General features: G+C 43.1%; 1 protein-coding gene across 1 annotated transcript in view; it reads right to left on the reverse strand.

Annotated features, from left to right (window-relative positions):
- Window positions 1-353: 353 nt before the first annotated feature.
- FNBP1 (formin binding protein 1) overlaps window positions 354-18485 on the reverse strand; it is a gene marked incomplete at its 3' end in the record, with an annotated part of 375759 nt that continues 357627 nt past the window's right edge. The window contains exon 16 of the mRNA XM_082263065.1: window positions 354-800. Coding sequence (XP_082119191.1) covers window positions 793-800 — 8 coding nt within the window. The remainder of the gene's footprint in view (window positions 801-18485) is intronic.

Genomic DNA, 18485 nt, shown 5'->3' on the forward strand with positions numbered 1-18485 from the left:
AGAAACCCAAAATAATTTAAGGTGCCCCTTAGGTGAGCATAGGCAAGGAGACAGGGCGAGCATGCAGGCAGAACAAAGAGTGACCAGGTGTGAAGGAGCCACGTCCAGATAGTAAGTAATGAACCAAAAAGTCAGGAGGAAAGGAGAGGCCAAGGAAAGGAAGGGCAGAGGAAGACTGACAACCACAAAGGGGGAAGAACATGGAAGGGAAGGGGCAACAAATATATTAATGTGTAAGTAGGGTCAGGGTGGTGTTTTCAGTAAAAAGGGTTGACTGTTTAACAATGTGTCTCGGGAAGGCACAGACGGGCATGTGCACAGGTCAGATATTCTTGGCTTTTTTTCTTTAAAAAAAATGGTTTATCAATATGGCTGCTTTTCTGTTAATGATCCAATTTATATTTCAATCTCTATGAAAACTCTAAACACAACGTATTTTCTGTTGTGTGCGGATCTAGGCTCCAGTTGGTGTAAAAAAATTTGCAGTCTCCACCTGTAGGCAATGGAGATCACCAAGAATATAATGCACCAGGATACCTGATAATACTGATATAGGCGTCCATTAATGGGTATCCTTGGCTGGAAAGTGCTGGGCACCAGTATATCAACTGCCTGTCAGGTCGGTGGAGTGTTTCGCCTACAAACACAGATGGTGACATGTCTGATATGCATATTAAAGTGAGCAGAGAATTTTGTCTGGAGTCCGACTGTAAGGTGGATACAGGGGATATGTGAGGGTCTAAGATTCCTCCTGTATATAGCTCGCCCCGAATTCCTTGCACCAGCACACCTTTAGGAATCTAGAATAGAAAAAAAAAAATATATAAAATACTCATATTAGAGATGAACGTTCAACAGCAAGTTGGAGCTGCCCAATAAATCTACATACTAACAAAAACAATCAAATTAGAGGGACTGTCCACCCATAACTAATATCTCAGATATGATAGACGAGACATAGGCAGACTGAAACTTGGCCACTTGGGTACTCTGATTCCCAACACCACCTAACTACCTTGACAATAAAAAGTAGCCTTAATCTCTTTTGGAATATTTCATTAACTTTACATCAAGAAATTGGAGACCCCATGGCAGGCAGAAGCTACTGTTTAGGTTATAAGAGATAAAACAAGCCAATGGACAAGTCACCTTTCCAGACTGATCTTCAGTTTTGGGTGGAATGCCATTTTAATAATTTCATCATTTTATATTAAGACAGACACAAACATCATCTACAAGAAAGTTGCAAGTTGGCAAACTAGTGTCAAACTTCCCTAGCTGAAATCTCCTTCGCAATAACTGTATGCAGGACAAAGAATGACCCCATTTGTAAAGTTAAGGGGGCTTTCCTGATCAAAAGGCAACCTTTTTGAAAAGAATTATAAAAGCTCATTCTGGGAGTCATCCTTATCCTTGCTTCACCAGTAAGTATCATGCCGTGAACCGTACCAAAGTGCTTGTGGACACCTGGTTTGTATACTTGTAAGCAATTTCAAAGAGTTTCCATGAGGCAGACGCAAAGAATTGCCCAACTCCAGTGGTAAAATCCCGCCTAGCCCCCCTCCTTTTGTTTCTCTGACTTCCCACGTCGCGGTTGCGATGGCCTACTCATTATAGGGTGGATTGGCGTCTTCCACCACTGGAGTTGGGCAATTCTTCGCGTTTGCCTCATGGAAACTCTTTGAAATTGCTTACATGTTCAATTGGGATGAAGGTGTCTTTTTATTTATGGGCATACATGGCCATTTAGCAGCTTTGTTCTATTCTGGTTTGTATACTTGTTACTGACAAGAGAAGGATAAGAATGCTTCTGAAACGAGGGAGACTTCTACTCCTAGTGGGTCTCCAGGAACCAGGCACTATAAGCTACACCCATTGATAACACATTAGGAAATAACGGGAGAAACCCCCAGGATACTGAGGGTTTTTCCCATTTTTTCCTAATAGTTTTTTAGATTTGTTTGGATGAGGCCCAAGTCCATTTTTCCTCTTTCTCATTGATGACACATTAGACTCACAAACCTATTATATGAGAGGGAATGGGTTTTATGCCCCAGTCAATGTAAACAGCACAAACATGACACTCTCTTGTTCAGAGGATGTTCTCCTAAATTGTAATTCTCTTTAAAGAGAAATTTGGTTGGCACTTAGATAACATGTGCAAGAGTTTTAGGACAGATCCTATAAAAATAAGCGCCCTTTCACACTGATGCGCTTTCGATGTGTTCCCATTGACTTACAATGGAAGGTAACTTTTAGGTTCGTTTTCGAAAACCTGCAGCATGGATGCAGGACTTTTTATAGTGCAGCGTGAACCGCTACATAGGATTTAATGGATAATAGGTTTCCTGTGGTTTTGTCTTCATGGAAAAGCGTGGCAAAAGCACCCAAGAGTAGCAAGGTTCCAGCCTTTTCAATGGCTCAGTAAGATCTTCTAACATCTGCCTGCAATGTTTAGATCAGCACCTGGAAAGCAGCAGTTCTGTTGCTGGAGTATAAGGAATCATATTCATATGAAGACACTTAAAGGGCTGCCTTTCTTTAGCTTAGCCCAGTGATGGCGAACCTTGGCACCCCAAATGTTTTGGAACTACATTTCCCATGATGCTCATGCAGTGTTGTTGAGCATCATGGGAAATGTCGTTCCAAAACATCTGGGGTGCCAAGGTTTGCAATCACTGGCCTAGCCTTTCAAGGGCAGATGGCTCAACACACGATCAAAGAACAGATATGTTTACCATTTTTACCTGCCAAAGGGTTTGTAAATCTATGTAGACAATCCTGTGATCTACACACATTTTCCAAATAGCAAAACAGGTGACACCCATAGTTTACATATAAGCATTTCAGCTACCTGTACCACTTCTCTTACATTTGACCAATTTTTTTTTGCCCTAAACAAATTGCTAAGCAAGAGGGACACAGCAGATAAGACTAGGTGTTTGATTTTGGCCAAAGCACCATAATAAAAAGAAGGTGATAAGAGGACCGCCTGAAGCCTGCATCTTGGTCATGGTGACCGCCATAGCTGTATTTAATTTTTTTTAAAACTTTCATGAAGGGTGGCACTATTCCTATTAGGGAACAACCGATTATTGGCAAAGCCGCTATATCGGGGGCCGATATGCACTTTCCCGATATATCGGAATCCTGATATTACCGATATTTTGGGAAAGTGCTGTACCGGAGTGATGCCTGCAGCTAGAGGCATCACCCCAGTACCGGCGTCAATAGCTGGCGGTCGGCTGTCTTGTAATGACAACCGATGCGGCTGAGAAGCCGCTCGGCTGACATTACAAGGAGCAGGAGAGGATGTCCCCCCCCTCCTGCCACCTTCCGCGGCTCACCCAGGTCTCCCGCTCCTTGTAATGACAGTCGACCGACTTCTCTGTAGCATCGGTTGTCATTACAAGACAGCTGACCGTCGGCTATGGACGCCGGTACCGGGGTGATGCCTTTAGCTACAGGCATCACTCTGGTACAGCACTTTCCGAAATATCTGCAATATCGGTAACCTTGGTGGCCGATTCCGATAAATCGGGGAAAGTGCATATCGGCCCCCGGTATATCGGCTTTGCCGATAATCGGTCGACCCCTAGTGAATACCCATGCGATCTGATTCCGGTGCGGACAAAAAAACAGGTCCTGCACGAGTTTGGTCCGAATGTGATGCAAATTCAGCCATACAATTTGCATCGCACAGACATCACATGTGATCTGCACAGCAATGCGGTGCGAAGCACATGCAATGTCTGGCATCGTACTAGTGTGAACCGGCCCTTAATGACAGGTCCTATGGCGGGTAAAGCATGAAACGCAAATTATCAGTATTTTGATTGTGTGTTTAACTGTTTGTCTGGAGATCTCGTCTGAAAGTACTTATCATTTGTAATGACACGCTGATAGAGAAGAAAATAGAATACTGTAATATAGTTACACAATAGCAATAGAAAGAGCACTCAAGCACATAATTATAATAAAAAGCAGAGATATGAAAAAATAACATGATTTATTGTGGAAAGAGCTACTGCCCCTGGTTAAAAAATAATATATGAGCGACAATAGTACATATATGAATCAACAGCATAAAAACACATTGTACTGATTTGCTACAAATTATTCGAAACAGAGCCAAAACCATGAGATCAGAAAATGCTTTTCTCTGCCTCTGATTAACAAGCTGATGTGTTTTTCACATGCTGCAAAGGATTATGGGAGAAATAATGACACAAACCTGACAACCGGTACTCCATGCCGTCTCATAAATAGTCAATCTTTTCATGTAAACTGTCTGAAGGTTTTCCTTCTAAGACTAAGAGGGCATTCCTATCTAAAATACATTTTGGGCAAGGTGCAATAAGTTATTAGAAGGGCCAGTAAATCAAGGTTTAAAGCGGACCTTCCCACCCCTACAATAAAATTCCCTGGTAAATACATCTCTGCACGCAGATCCAAAAACATCTGCAAGTGTGTTTTTTAATGAAATATTTGTTCTTTTACTTACATATAACGGAATCCCACTTCCTGGTCTTTTGATGCACTGGTGACACTGGCATGGCCTCACAGATGCCTCCTGGGAAGGCAACATCATCCTTGCCTTCCAGGGAGATCTCATTAGTACACTGCAAGATCTTGCAGGAAAACTGGATTTTTGACTTATCGTAAAATCCTTTTCTCTTAAGTTCATTGACGGACGCAGTACCCGCCCCTCTATTTTTGAGTTGGGTTGGTGTTACTTTCTGACACTGCTTGGATACAAAACTGACATCCTATGCAGGAAGAGAGAGGGTGTACCCTCCGGAACTGCCCATAGGTGTAACCAGAACTTTTTTCTGCCTAGTGTCCTACTCCTGTAGGGGGCAGTATAACCCATGCCATAAAATAAGAAAAAAAACAAGTCCCCAAGGCTAAACATAGCCAACCAGGCAACATAGGACTCATCAGAACAGCAAGATGAGGCCCACCTGAAACAAACAGAAACACCCCCAAGGAAGGCCTAAAGCCCTTCAAATAGCACCCAGCAAAACTTTGCGGTCAAAAGAGGCATCTGCAGATACCAGCACATCCACCTTAAAAAATTTGGTAAAGGTGTGAACAGACGACCAGGTAGCCGCCTTGCAACCTGAAGCACAGATGCTTGTATGGCAAAAAAACCCAGGAAGCACTAAGCGCCCGAGTAGAACGCACCGAAACAGGGAAAGGTAGGACATGACCCTTAATGGAATTAGCCTGCACCACCATCTGTCTGATCCATCTGGAAATAGTCGCAGCAGACGCAGGTAGCCCTTTTCTTGGGCCATCTGTGAGTACAACCTTTTCATAGGAGGAGCAGCATAACCCAACTGTCAATGAAGATATGGAGCTGTGTCCATCAATGAACGAAAGAGAAATGTAATTACCTAAGAGGAGCAGCATAACCCAACTTTCAATGGAGATATGGAGCTGCGTCCATCAATGAGCAAAAGAGAAATGTAATTTCCTTGGAGGAGCAGCATAACCCAACTGTCAATGAAGATATGGAGCTATGTCCATCAATGAACAAAAGAGAAATGTAATTTCCTAAGAGGAGCAGTATAACACAACTGTCAATGAAGATATGGAGATGTGTCCATCAATGAACAAAAGAGAAATGTAATTTTCTAGGAGGAGCAGCCTAACCCAACTGTCAATGAAGATATGGAGCTGAGTCCATCAATGAATGAAAGAGAAATGTAATTTCCTTGGAGGAGCAGCATAACCCAACTGTCAATGAAGATTTAGAGCGGTGTCCATCAATGAACGAAAGAGAAAAAGAATTTCCCAGGAGGAGCAGCATAACCCAACTGTCAATGAAGATATGGAGCTGTGTCCATCAGTGAACGAAAGATAAATGTAATTTTTCCTGTAGGGGGCAGAGTGCGCACGTGCAGGATCTACCCGTGCACCATCGTGGGAGGGCAGAAACTATTTCAGAAAGTTGAAGATATGGAGCTGTGTCCATCAATGAACGAAAGAGAAATGTAATTTCCTTGGAGGTGCAGCATAACCCAACTGTCAATGAAGATATGGAGCTGAGTTCATCGATGAACAAAAGAGAAATGTAATTTCCTAGGAGGAGCAGCCTAACCCAACTGTCAATGAAGATATGGAGCTGTGTCTATCAATGAACGAAAGAGAAATGTAATTTCCTAGGAGGAGCAGCATAACCCAACTGTCAATGAAGATATGGAGCTGCGTCCATCAATGAACGAAAGAGAAATGTAATTTCCTTGGAGGAGCAGCATAACCCAACTGTCAATGAAGATATGAAGCAGTGTCCATCAATGAACGAAAGAGAAATATAATTTCCTAGGAGCAGCATAACCCAACTGTCAATGAAGATAAGGAGCTGCGTCCATCAATGAACGAAAGAGAAATGTAATTTCCTTGGAGGAGCAGCATAACCCAACTGTCAATGAAGATATGGAGCTGTGTCCATCAATGAACGAAAGAGAAATGTAATTTCCCAGGAGGAGCAGCCTAACCCAACTGTCAATGAAGATATGGAGCTGTGTCCATCAATGAAGGAAAGAGAAATGTAATTTCCTAGGAGGAGCAGCATAACCCAACTGTCAATGAAGATATGGAGCTGTGTCCATCAATGAACAAAAAAGAAATGTAATTTCCTTGGAGGAGCAGCATAACCCAACTGTCAATGAAGATATGGAGCTGTGTCCATCAATGAACGAAAGAGAAATGTAATTTTTCCTGTAGGGTGCAGAGTGCGCACGCGCAGGATCTAGCCGTGCGCCATAGTGGGAGGGCAGAAACTATTTCAGGAAGTTGAGGAAGAGAGAATCCTCTGCCCTTACTAACAATGTCCACCAGGAAGAAGCATTAGCTATACAAAGGGATACTGAATTCAAGGCAACAAAACCCTGTTGTGAACAGTAGATATGTCTTTTTATATTGTCTATTCATAATGTTTCTAAAGCTGCCTTTCCTTTATTTTTGAGGGTCTGGGTGAAGGTCCGCATTAACCTACAAATATAAAAGTATAAAAGAGGAATTCATAAAATTTGCAGACACACATGTAAAAGTTAAAAAGGGGCTTATGTGAATGGACAATATTTTAATCCCTACATGCGGCTGAGCTCCTGTCCAGTAACCCACAGAAGGACAATGCAGGCTATCTTTTGCAAGTGTAGTTACAGAAGTATTACACTAAAAAAAAAAACACATAATACATTACAGCTAACCAGTCCCTAAATGTGGTGACTGCATTCGTTTTCTTTTATATGTTTTTTCCCCCTTTAATTCCACCTGGTGAGCCAGCCAGTAACACTTCCTATCTTAGGGTATCTCAATCAATGTGGATGGAGGGGTAATGGAGGCACCTTTGGACAGCAGCATTGTCAATTTGGAGAATGGATAATGTTAGGCTGGCCATACATGTTCAATGTTCCTGTACAATTTTCCTTTAGATTTACCAAAAACCATATAATATGAGGTCAAAACTAAACAACTTCCAATTAGGCAGGCCCTTGCACTACATAGTTTAAGGTAAATCTAAAGGAAAATTGTACAAGAAAATTGAACATGTATGGCTAGCCTTAGATGGACTAGTACAGTGATGGTGAACCTTGGCACCCCAGATGTTTTGAAATGACATTTCCCATGATGCTCAACTACACTGCAGAGTGCATGAGCATCATGGGAAATGTAGTTCCAAAACATCTGGGGTGCCAAAGTTCGCCATCACTGGGCTAGTAGATTTAGAAGAGAAGGACTTGAAAAACAAATAAAGATGAACCCCCGTGTATATACTGCAGCAAAGTGGCGCTATTGCGCGAAATGACGTACCATGATTGGCTAGCGGGGATGTCAATCAACGGATTCGGCAGACCCAATGTCCGCCAGCAGCCTGTGATCATCACTGGGAGAGGCGTAAATAAGGCAGATCGCTGTTCTGCAAGGGGACAAGATGGGAAGCGGGAACCAGGATCTCTGGTTCCCGGCACTGGGATGGTCGGCACTCAGGATGACATGCAAAAGTAAAAATCCATTATTGAAAAGAGATGTGAAACACTGTAAAAACAGACTACGCGTTTCAGAAGTTAGTCCTTAGCCACGACTAAGGACTAACGTCTGAAACGTGATGCTGCTTTTACAATGTTGTACATGTATTTTCAATAAAGCATTACTTTTTGGATGTCATCCTGAGTGTCGACTATCCGTTCTTCTTATTCTGGTTCCCTGAAGGTATCAGAAGCCTTGAGGTCTGAGCAGTGGGCGGAGCTGTTGAATGAGAAGGTAGAAGAGCCCTCACACCTATTTTCCATTACTGGCCAGACCACAGGGTGAAAATAAAGAAATAAAAGCCTTAGGCTCCTTTCACAGGGGCGGTGCACCCGATGGAGTCCATTCTGCTCAGCGGTGGGATCAATCCGTCTCCGGTCTGTGTGCAGAGATGGAGCTGTCATATCCCCTCTCTACTCTATGGGGAGATCGGATGAAAACGGACCGCCTGTCTGTTCTCATCCGATCCCATCCGATCCGATCCTCCAGACGGATGGAAAATAGGGTTTCCATCCGTCCGGATTTCACAGACAGGATCAGATAGCAGCGGGTGTCAGCGGAGAGGTCTCCGCTGACATCTGCCGCTCCATAGGGGTGCATGGAGCATCCAATCTGGTCCGCCTGATAAAACAGATAGGCAGATCAGATTGGAAATCCCGTGTGAAAGGGGCCTTAAATAAGAAAAACAATGCAGCCGTCACGTCTAAGGATATGTAAGCTGCAATATAATAAATTTTTGCTTTTAGGTTTAATACTGCTTTAACAGCTTAACAACATAAAGAAGTGGTCTAAATCTGGCAACACACGTCACAATATGGTTCTGTAATCTCCTTCATAATTATCAACAGCTACGTAGGGCAATGGCCTGCCTCGTTGGATATACGTTGAACAGATAGGTAGGCCATAACATTGTATGGTTAAGCTACAAATGATTGTACCAAGATTGTCCAATCAGATTGTTATAAGTGTGGTCAGCTTTGGGATGGTCTTAGGGATAGTTCATTCATTTCATGCGTTGCTTCAGTTCCAATGCTGCTTGCACTACCTGGGCTGTTCCTGACCTCCCATGGGGGGCAATTATGGGAGCATTTAACTTGCTACAATACAGTCATTTCCAGCTAGTTAGAAAATCTAAGTGTGAGAGGTGACCAGTTCTTCACTTTTCTATGTAGAAGAAGGGAGAAACGAAAAAAAAAAAAAGTGTGCAATACGGTCATTGCTGCCTGGGTATTGCCATTGGGTTGCTATCACTTGTTAAAGAATAGGCAAGAGTCACCCTACCCCGTGTTCTCGACAGGCAGTTTTAGGACACCCATAAACGTGAAGTGACAGAAAGCTCAATTTTTGAGGTACCCATAGACAAAGCAGCTTTTCTAAAGAAATAGCAATCAAACAGATCAGAGGAAATTTGTCTGGTCTACCTTTTTTAAGCCCTGATAAGCTGGCAGTGGAGGTGTTCTCAGAATCCTAATGTAACGACTAATCACATTGGCTTCTGTTCCATGTTCTTCAGTGTCAGAGATGGACAATCTGTCACTGGTGGTCTTTTCCTATTGTCTGTGTATTGAGGTGTGATGTGGATTCTTTTAAGCCTGTCTGTCCCATTTGAAGTAATTCAAGCCATATTCTCAGTGTCCATTAAGTAGCTGTCTATCATTTCCTTGGTCACCCTGTGTCCCTAATAGACACAGGGTGACTTACACATAAGAGGGTCCCAGGGAGGTGAGACTGGGATTTCCCAACCTCTCTAAGGTAAGCTGGGTTCCACAGGCCCCCCCGCAACCAAAGTGACTCCCGTCACACCTACCATATAAAAGTTTAAAGGAATCACATATGATGCAAAATACAATAGAAAGATTACTTATATCAGAGTTTCTCAACCTTTTCAACACAGAGGAACCCTTGAAATAGCTTTCCGGTATCAGGGAACCCCTGCTAAAAATGACTAGATCTACAACAGTGACAGTCAGTGGGAAGAGCATTCCTTGCATTTGTGGTCATTGGGAAGAATTTCCCCCGTACAGAAAGTTAAAAGTAATTGGTGTCATTGGGAACTTATTTGAGAAAAAAAGGTTGGTCAAGGAACCCCTAGCAACCATTCGAGGAACCCTAGGATTCCACGGAACCCTGACTTATATTTTTGCATTGTAGTGAGTGTCCCATTTCACATATAACAGGATTCGGTCAGCGCCTTTCTTAGATAGCCCCTATTCATCAGGACCGGCAGTGAAAGGGCCACCAACATCTATGCAAGTTCCATTGATCTCAGTAAAGTGGTCACAATAAGTTTATGGCAGCATGTGGTTACAGAAATCTAAAGCTATCAGACTAAAGAGTAGAGAAGTCTAGGACATAACGCTGTCCTGTCACAAGGTGGTAGTGTTGGAGGAAACCTCCTTCCTTCCCAATCTACAGAATAGACATGGACCCAAGGAGGAGTAACCCAATAGCTATCTTTGTGAAAATTAATGTAGCTTTAGATCACTGTAACCATATGATGCCATTAAATACAGTGCCTTGAAAAAGTATTCATACCTGTTAAAATTGCCAACATTTTGTCACGTTACAACCAAAAACCTAAATGTATTTTATTGGGATTTTATGTGATAGACCAACACAAAGTGGCACATAATTGTGAAGTGGAAGGAAAATGATAAATGTTTTTTATAAACTTTTACAAATAAATATGTGAAAAGTGTGGCATGCATTTGTATTCAGTCAATACCCCTAAAATCTAGTGGAAACAATTGCCTTCAGAAGTCACCTAATTAGTAAATAGAGTTCATCTGTGTGTAACTTAATCTCAGTATAAATACAGCTGTTCCGTGAAGCCCTCAGAGGTTTGTTAGAGAACCTTAATGAACAAAACAGCATCATGAAGGCCAAGGAAGACACCAGACAGGTCAGGGATACATGTTGAGAAGTTTAAAGCAGTGTTAGGTTATAAAAAGATATCCCAAGCTTTGAACATCTCACGGAGCACTGTTCAATCCATCATCGGAAAATGGAAAGAGTATGGCACAACTGCAAACCTACCAAGACATGGCCGTCCACCTAAACTGACAGGCCGGGCAAGGAGAGCATTCATCAGAGAAGCAGCCAAGAGGCCCATGGTAACTCTGGAGGAGCTGCAAAGATGCACAGCTCAGATGGGAGAATCTGTCCACAGGACAACTATTAGTCGTGCACTCCACAAATCTGCCCTTTATGGAAGAGTGGCGAGAAGAAAGCCATTGTTGAAAGAAAGCCATAAGAAGTACAGCTTGCGAGAAGCCATGCGGGTGACACAGCAAACATGTGGAAGAAGGTGCTCTGGTCAGATGAGACCCAAATTGAACTTTTTGGCCTAAAAGATAAACACTGTGTGGCAAAGAACTAACACACATCACCCTGAACACACCAACCCCACTGTGAAACATGGTGGTGGCAGCATCATGCTGTGGTGATGCTTTCCTTCAGCAGGGACAGGGAAGCTGGTCAGAGTTGATGGGAAGATGGATAGAGCCAAATTCAGGGCAATCTTAGAAAACCTGCCAGAGTCTGCAAAAGACTTGAGACTGAGGCGGAGAGCAGAACAACGACCCTAAACATACAGTTAGAGCTACAATGGAATGGTTTAGATCAAAGCATATTCATGTGTTAGAACGGCCCAGTCAAAGTCCAGACCTAAATCCAATTGAGAATCTGTGGCAAGACTTGAAAATTGCTGTTCACAGACGCTTCTCCATCCAATCTGACAGAGCTTGAGCTATTTTTCAAAGAATGGGCAAAATGTCCCTCTCTAGATGTACAAAGCTGGTAGAGACATCCCCAAAAAGACTTGCAGTTGCCGTTGCAGTGAAAGGCGGTTCTACAAAGTATTGACTGAGGGTAGCTGAATACAAATGCATGCCACACTTTTCAGATAATTATTTGTAAAAAATTTTAAAAACCTTTTATCATTTTCCTTCCACTTCACAATTATGTGCCACTTTGTGTCGGTCTATTACATAAAATCCCAATAAAATACATTTACGTTTTTGGTTGTAACATAACAAAATGTGGAAAAATTCAAGAGGTATGAATACTATTTCAAGGCACTGTAATTGTGACTGCTATACTGAAATCAGTGGAAAGTCTAGTGGCCCTTTCACCGCCAGTCCTGATGAAGCGGAGGCATCTATGAAAGGTGATGACCACAATGGGCTACTTGTGAAATGGGACACTTGGTATAATGCAAATATATAAGTGGCCTTTGTAATGTATCAAAAAAAGAATACTGTATTGTGCATCATATGTAGTTCTTTTAAATGGTGTGATTAATAAAGTGGGAAATATTTTTTAGATTTATGTGCAAATTTAAATCCGTGGGTGCCATCCTAGAAAGCCCCAATTTGTTTTTCTGTTGTAGTTATTTTATGTTGTACAAGTCAACCTGCCAGGGTAATGAAGGGTTGCTGAAAAGACTTTCCTGCTGTCTATGTCAACTTTTAGCGTTTTATGTTTCTGAACATGGCTCTTTGGGCAAACAGTCTAAGTCTGGGAAAGGTACAGTAGATCCTACAGGAAAGATGTAGGTGATACTTCTCCCCATTTATCCTTCCCATTAAAATAAATCAGAATTTCATATAACAGATTCAATGCCATCCAGATAGGAAGATTTTCGGGGTATGGTAAGGTTGGAATGTCTGTCCTGTAAGGCCTCATGCACACTGCTGCTCCTAAACTGATGTTTTTGGGGCTTATGGCTTTTTTTGCCTAAGCCCCATAAAACATCTCAATAATAGACTGTGTCCCTGCACCCGTAGACTTATAGAGAAGTTTAGAGGAGGCAGCATTTAGAGCATAGGTGTTCAACCTACGGCCCTCCAACTGTTGCAGAACTACAAGTCTCATCATGCCTCTGCCCTTGGGAGTCATGCTTGTAACTTTAAGCCTTGCAATGCTTCATTGGACTTGTGGTTCTGTAACAGCTGGAGGGCCACAGGTTGAGCACCCATGGTTTTACAGGCATTCAAAGCTTCTTCTCCTGAACGCAGAAGAACCGTGTTCAGGAGATGAGCTTTTGGGAATAAAACAAACCAAGCGTTAAGACTAGACACGTTTAGTGCTTGAGCATTTATTTATTTCTGTTGCAGAACTACAAATCTCATCATGCCTCTGCCCTTGGGAGTCATGCTTGTAACTGTAAGCCTTGCAACGCTTTATTGGACTTGTGGTTTCCATAACAGCTGGAGGGCCACAGGTTGAGCACCCATGGTTGAGAGGCACTCAAAGCTTCTTCTCCTGTACTCAGAAGAACCGTGTTCAGGAGATGAGCTTTTGAGAAAAAAACACACCAAACGTGGCTAAACATGCCTAAGACTAGACGCGTTTAGAGCTTGAGCATTTATTTCTGTTGCAGAACTACAAGTCTCATCATGCCCCCGCCCTTGGAAGTCATGCTTGTAAGTTTCAGCCTTGCAACGCGTAATTGGACTTGTGGTTTCCATAACAGCTGGAGGGCCACAGGTTGAGAGGCACTCAAAGCTTCTTCTCCTGTATGCAGAAGAACCGTGTTCAGGAGATGAGCTTTTGGGAATAAAACACACCAAACGTGGCTGAACGTGCCTAAGACTAGACGCGTTTAGCGCTTGAGCATTTATTTCTGTTGCAGAACTACAAGTCTCATCGTGCCTCTGCCCTTGGGAGTCATGCTTGTAACTTTAGCCTTGCAAGGCTTTATTGGACTTGTGGTTTCCATACCAGCTGGAGGGCCACAGGTTGAGCACCCATGGTTGAGAGGCACTCAAAGCTTCTTCTCCTGTATGCAGAAGAACCGTGTTCAGGAGATGAGCTTTTGGGAACAAAACACACCAAACGTGGCTAAACATGCCTAAGACTAGACGCGTTTAACGCTTGAGCATTTATTTATTTCTATGGCTAGGATAAATTAAAACTAGGAATCAGCAAACCTGATATAGCGAGGGCCGATATGCACTTTCCCCGATATATCGGAATCGACCACCAAGATGGCCGATATTGCCTATATTTCGGAAAGTGCTTGTACCAGAGTGATGCCTGCAGCTAGAGGCATCACCCCGGTACCGGTGTCTATAGCCAACGGTCGGCTGTCTTGTAATGACAACTGATGCGGCTGAGAAGCCGCTCGGCTGTCATTACAAGGAGCGGGAGGGGACGCCCCCCTCCCGCTGCCTTCCGCGGCCTGTCCGGGTCTCCGAACCGCTCCGAGGGGACTCGGACAACCAGCCTGCATGGCTGCCGAAGACCCGATCAAAGCCGCATTCGGCTCTGATCGGGTCTCCATGTAAAAACCCGGACATCACTTCCGGGTACTCGGCGACAGATTCAAAAAAATGACAGCATTCAAAACAGCCAATCTTGGCTTTTTGAATGCTTTTAAGTGCAGAGGAGGGGTCGGAGGTCTTTTGGACCCCCATATTACTCCACAAGAGTACCTGTCAGGTGATAAAAAAAAAAAAAATATCGGCCGATACCGATATGCAATGGCCAGAATATCGGCAACGAAAAACAGATATCGGTTGATCACTAATTAAAACTCAGGTTAATGAAATAAATAAATGCCCAAACGCGTTTCGTTTTAAAAAACGTGGCTTAGGTGCATTTTTAACGCTAATTTTTCTCCTATCAGGAGAAACATTGTTTACAATAAGCCAGTGTGCATGAGGCCTAACAGGCACAGGGGGTTTCTCAAAATGGATACTTGGCAATAGGCTTTCAGTATTATGGAAATCCCCCAAAACAATTACGTTTTTTTCACTGTAATAGACAGCCTTCAACATTATAAACATATATTATGGCTAACTGCATAGCAGAACATTGCTCCATCACATTGGGAAGCCATGGATTACCTGTGCTTGTACTCTATCATTACTATTAGACATATATCTTCTATGAGATAAATAAATTCTGGACTTTTATATACAATCTATAATTATTTTATACAAAAAATAATAAATAGAACGGGGTTGCCAATTTATATCCTATGACCAATGCACACCACTGGATAGAGTTTAAAATACATGGCTGATGTGCAGATATTAGAACAAGTACAATAAAGTGTTTGGCATTGCCAGTGATAAGCTTTACATGAAGAGTCAGCAAACTTTGAAAATGATCCTTGCTGTTAAGTTTGTACCATTGTGGGATAAGAGACTATTGGAAATCTTCTGCCTCCCAAATGACCAAGACAGCTGAAAATGCTCTTAAAAAAAAAACTGGATTTTTGACTTACCGTAAAATCCTTTTCTCTAAGTTCATTGACGGACGCAGTCCTCTGATGTATATCAGTAGGGTTATACTGCCCCCTACAGGAGTAGGACACTAGGTAGAAAAAAAGTTCTGGCTACGCCTATGGGCAGTCCCGGAGGGTACACCCTCTCTCTTCCTGCATAGGATGCCAGTTTTGTATCAAAGCAGTGTCAGAGAAATAACACCAACCCAACTCAAAATAGAGGGGCGGGTACTGCGTCCATCAATGAACTTAAGAGAAAAGGATTTTACGGTAAGTCCAGTTTTCTATATCGCTCATTGACAGACGCAGTATTCTCTGATTCATATCAGTAGGGACGTCCCAAAGCAGTACCCAAATGAGGGGTGGGAACAGCAGAACAAAAACCGTCCCCAAAGCCAAACATAGCCAACCAGGCAACTCAGGACTCATCCGAACAACGAGATGAGGTCCACCTGAAAACCAAACAGGAACACGCTCAAGGAAGGCCAAGGGGCCCTCTAAAGAGCAGCCTGCAAAACATTGCGGCCAAAGGAAGCATCCGCAGATGCCAGCACATCCACCTTATAAAATTTGGTAAAGGTGTGAACAGACGACCAGGTCGCCACCTGTAAACCTGCAGCACAGACGCCTGATGGTGAAAAGCCCAGGAAGCACTAAGCGCCCGAGTAGAACGCGCCAAAACAGGGAAAGGTGGAACCTGACCCTTAATTGAATTAGCCTGCACCACCGTCTGTCTGATCCAACTGGAAATAGTAGTAGCAGACGCACAGCCCTTATCTCAAGCCATCCGTGAATCTGACCTACAAAAAGATTCAGTAGTCGCCAAGTACACCTTGATTGCCCGAACTATATCCAGAGTATGCAGTGCACATTCCTTAGGATGTTTGGGCTTAGGACACAAAGATGGTAACACAATGTCCTCGTTCAAGTGAACTGACATCCTATGCAGGAAGAGAGAGGGTGTACCCTCAGAGACTGCCCATAGGCATAGCCAGACCTTTTTTTCTGCCCAGTGTCCTACTCCTGTAGGGGGCAGTATAAGCTTACTGATATGCATCAGAGGACTGCGTCCATCAATGAACGATAGAGAAAACAACAATTTCTACTTAGACATCAAGCAGAATATGGGTAAGGTGTGTGATAGGTATGAGGTCTGTTTGCTATAATCTGGTAGTGCAACAAAGCAAAGGATATCTGCAATACCATGTGCAGAGAACATACAGGACCTCTATATTGTCCTGGTTTAGCAACAAAGCAGACTTAAAGTGATTGTAAATCCTCACATATACCCAGTGAAGTGACTGGCCTCAGGTGATACACAGAGATGAAACAAATCATCCTACATAAGTTGTACCTGTTTATCTGCTACGGTCTTTCCCCTACATCTTTTCAAAGTGCGGAGATTACACGGGAACTCTCAGCTCTGAAAAGCGATGGGGGGGGGGGGGGTGTTTGTGGAGCTGAATTTACATTAGTGAGGAGAGCTCTGAGAGCTGATTGGAGAGAAGTGACACACCCCCTTCACACAGCACACAGAAACAAAACTATGGCTGTCAATCAGCTGGCCCCTCCCCCTGTCACCATTTTTCTCTTGGTGTCAGGAAAACATGTCAGTAGTGATAGCAGAGAAAGGAGGCAGCAGACAGAAATGGCAGTGCTCTGGATTGAGACAAGTACATACTATTGGGGGGATATGCTTTGTTCATATTTCATGTCTGAGGTAGAGCTGCACGATTCTGGATAAAATGAGAATCACAATTTTTTTTGTTGCTTAAAATAAAGCTCACGATTCTCGGCGTAACATCAGCTTTCAAATTATACAAAAAAAATCGGGCTAACTTTACTGGTTAGTTTTTTTTTATTCATTAAAATTTATTTTTTTTCCAAAAAATTGCGTTTGAAAGACCACTGCGCAAATACAGTGTGACATAAAAGATTGCAACGACCGCCGTTTTATTCTCTAGGGTAGAGAGAATGTACCAGTGACATTACTACAGTAATCAGTGCTAAAGATATGCACTGTTACTGTAATAATGACACTGGCAGGAAAGGGGTTAACATTATGGGTGATCAAGGATTTAAATATGAGCCTAGGGGAGTGATGCTAACTGTGGTGGGGCGTGGCTTCTGAAATGACCATAGAGACATGTGATCCTATATAAAAGGATCACATGGGCTCTATGATCATTGCAGGGAGAAGAACGGTCAGCTGTGTTTACAATAGCTGACCGTTCTTCTCTCTCAGCGGGGATTGATTGCGGGTGTCAGGCGGCAATCTGAGCTGCCTGACACAAGCATCGGCTTCCCCGATGACGAGCAGGGGTGGGAGCGTGCCGCCGGTCGTGCGCTCGCCCCCTAGCCTCCCGAGAGCGAGCGCCGTACATGTACGGCGATTTGCCTGTGAGCGGCTGCCTGCCGCAGTATATCTTTCGGCGGGCGGTCGTTAACCTGACCTCGTTTACAGACCAAAGTTCTTCTCTTTGATCTAGAAGAACTAAATGATACAATGTTCTTCTTATCTCTTTTGTTGTGAAAAACTTTGTGGCTGTTTTTTTTATTTCTTTGACAGCTGCGAGCAGAGAACGGCTAGGCACTAAATCGTGGAGATGCCAGTTTAAGATCATGAGGGGGGTTAAATCAAGATTTTTTTTAAAAAATAATCGTGCAGCTCTAGTCTGAGGTTTACAACCACTTTAAGGTTCCTTTGCTGAGTCAGGTCCATTACGTGCACCTGGGGGCTCACAGTCAGGGAAGTCTGGGACCCTTCAGTGCGCTCCATTCCAGTTAAGTGCCAATTTATTTAGCAAATCCTGGCCTCTGAGGGATGTGATATCATTATTTGAGATCCAATGGCATATCTTTGGGGATGTAACATAAACCATTACCACTCTGCTGTAAAGTCCTTACTGCCCCCAAAATCAGATTTACCATTAGGCACCAAGCTCTTGGAGTGCTACTACTGTATATTGTTGGTATTCATTTTGTTATTTTTGGTCAGGATAAAGAGGGAGAATCCAAGAGTGGTGGACAAAGTTATTTGAAAGGCGGAATTCACTATTATTTAATCAATATTTGCTGTTAACCCACAAATTGTGTGCCTACATGTTCCAGGGATGAAAATCCATCCTTGGTTGCCCCTCTCTTTGTCCAAAACCATTTTAGTAAAAGCTACAAACATCGGAGGCCAAAACTGATGACACTGCCCTGCAGAGAC

The sequence above is a fragment of the Pelophylax lessonae genome, assembly GCF_965119305.1.
Source record: "Pelophylax lessonae genome assembly, chromosome: 7".
In the NCBI taxonomy this organism is placed as follows: domain Eukaryota; kingdom Metazoa; phylum Chordata; class Amphibia; order Anura; family Ranidae; genus Pelophylax; species Pelophylax lessonae.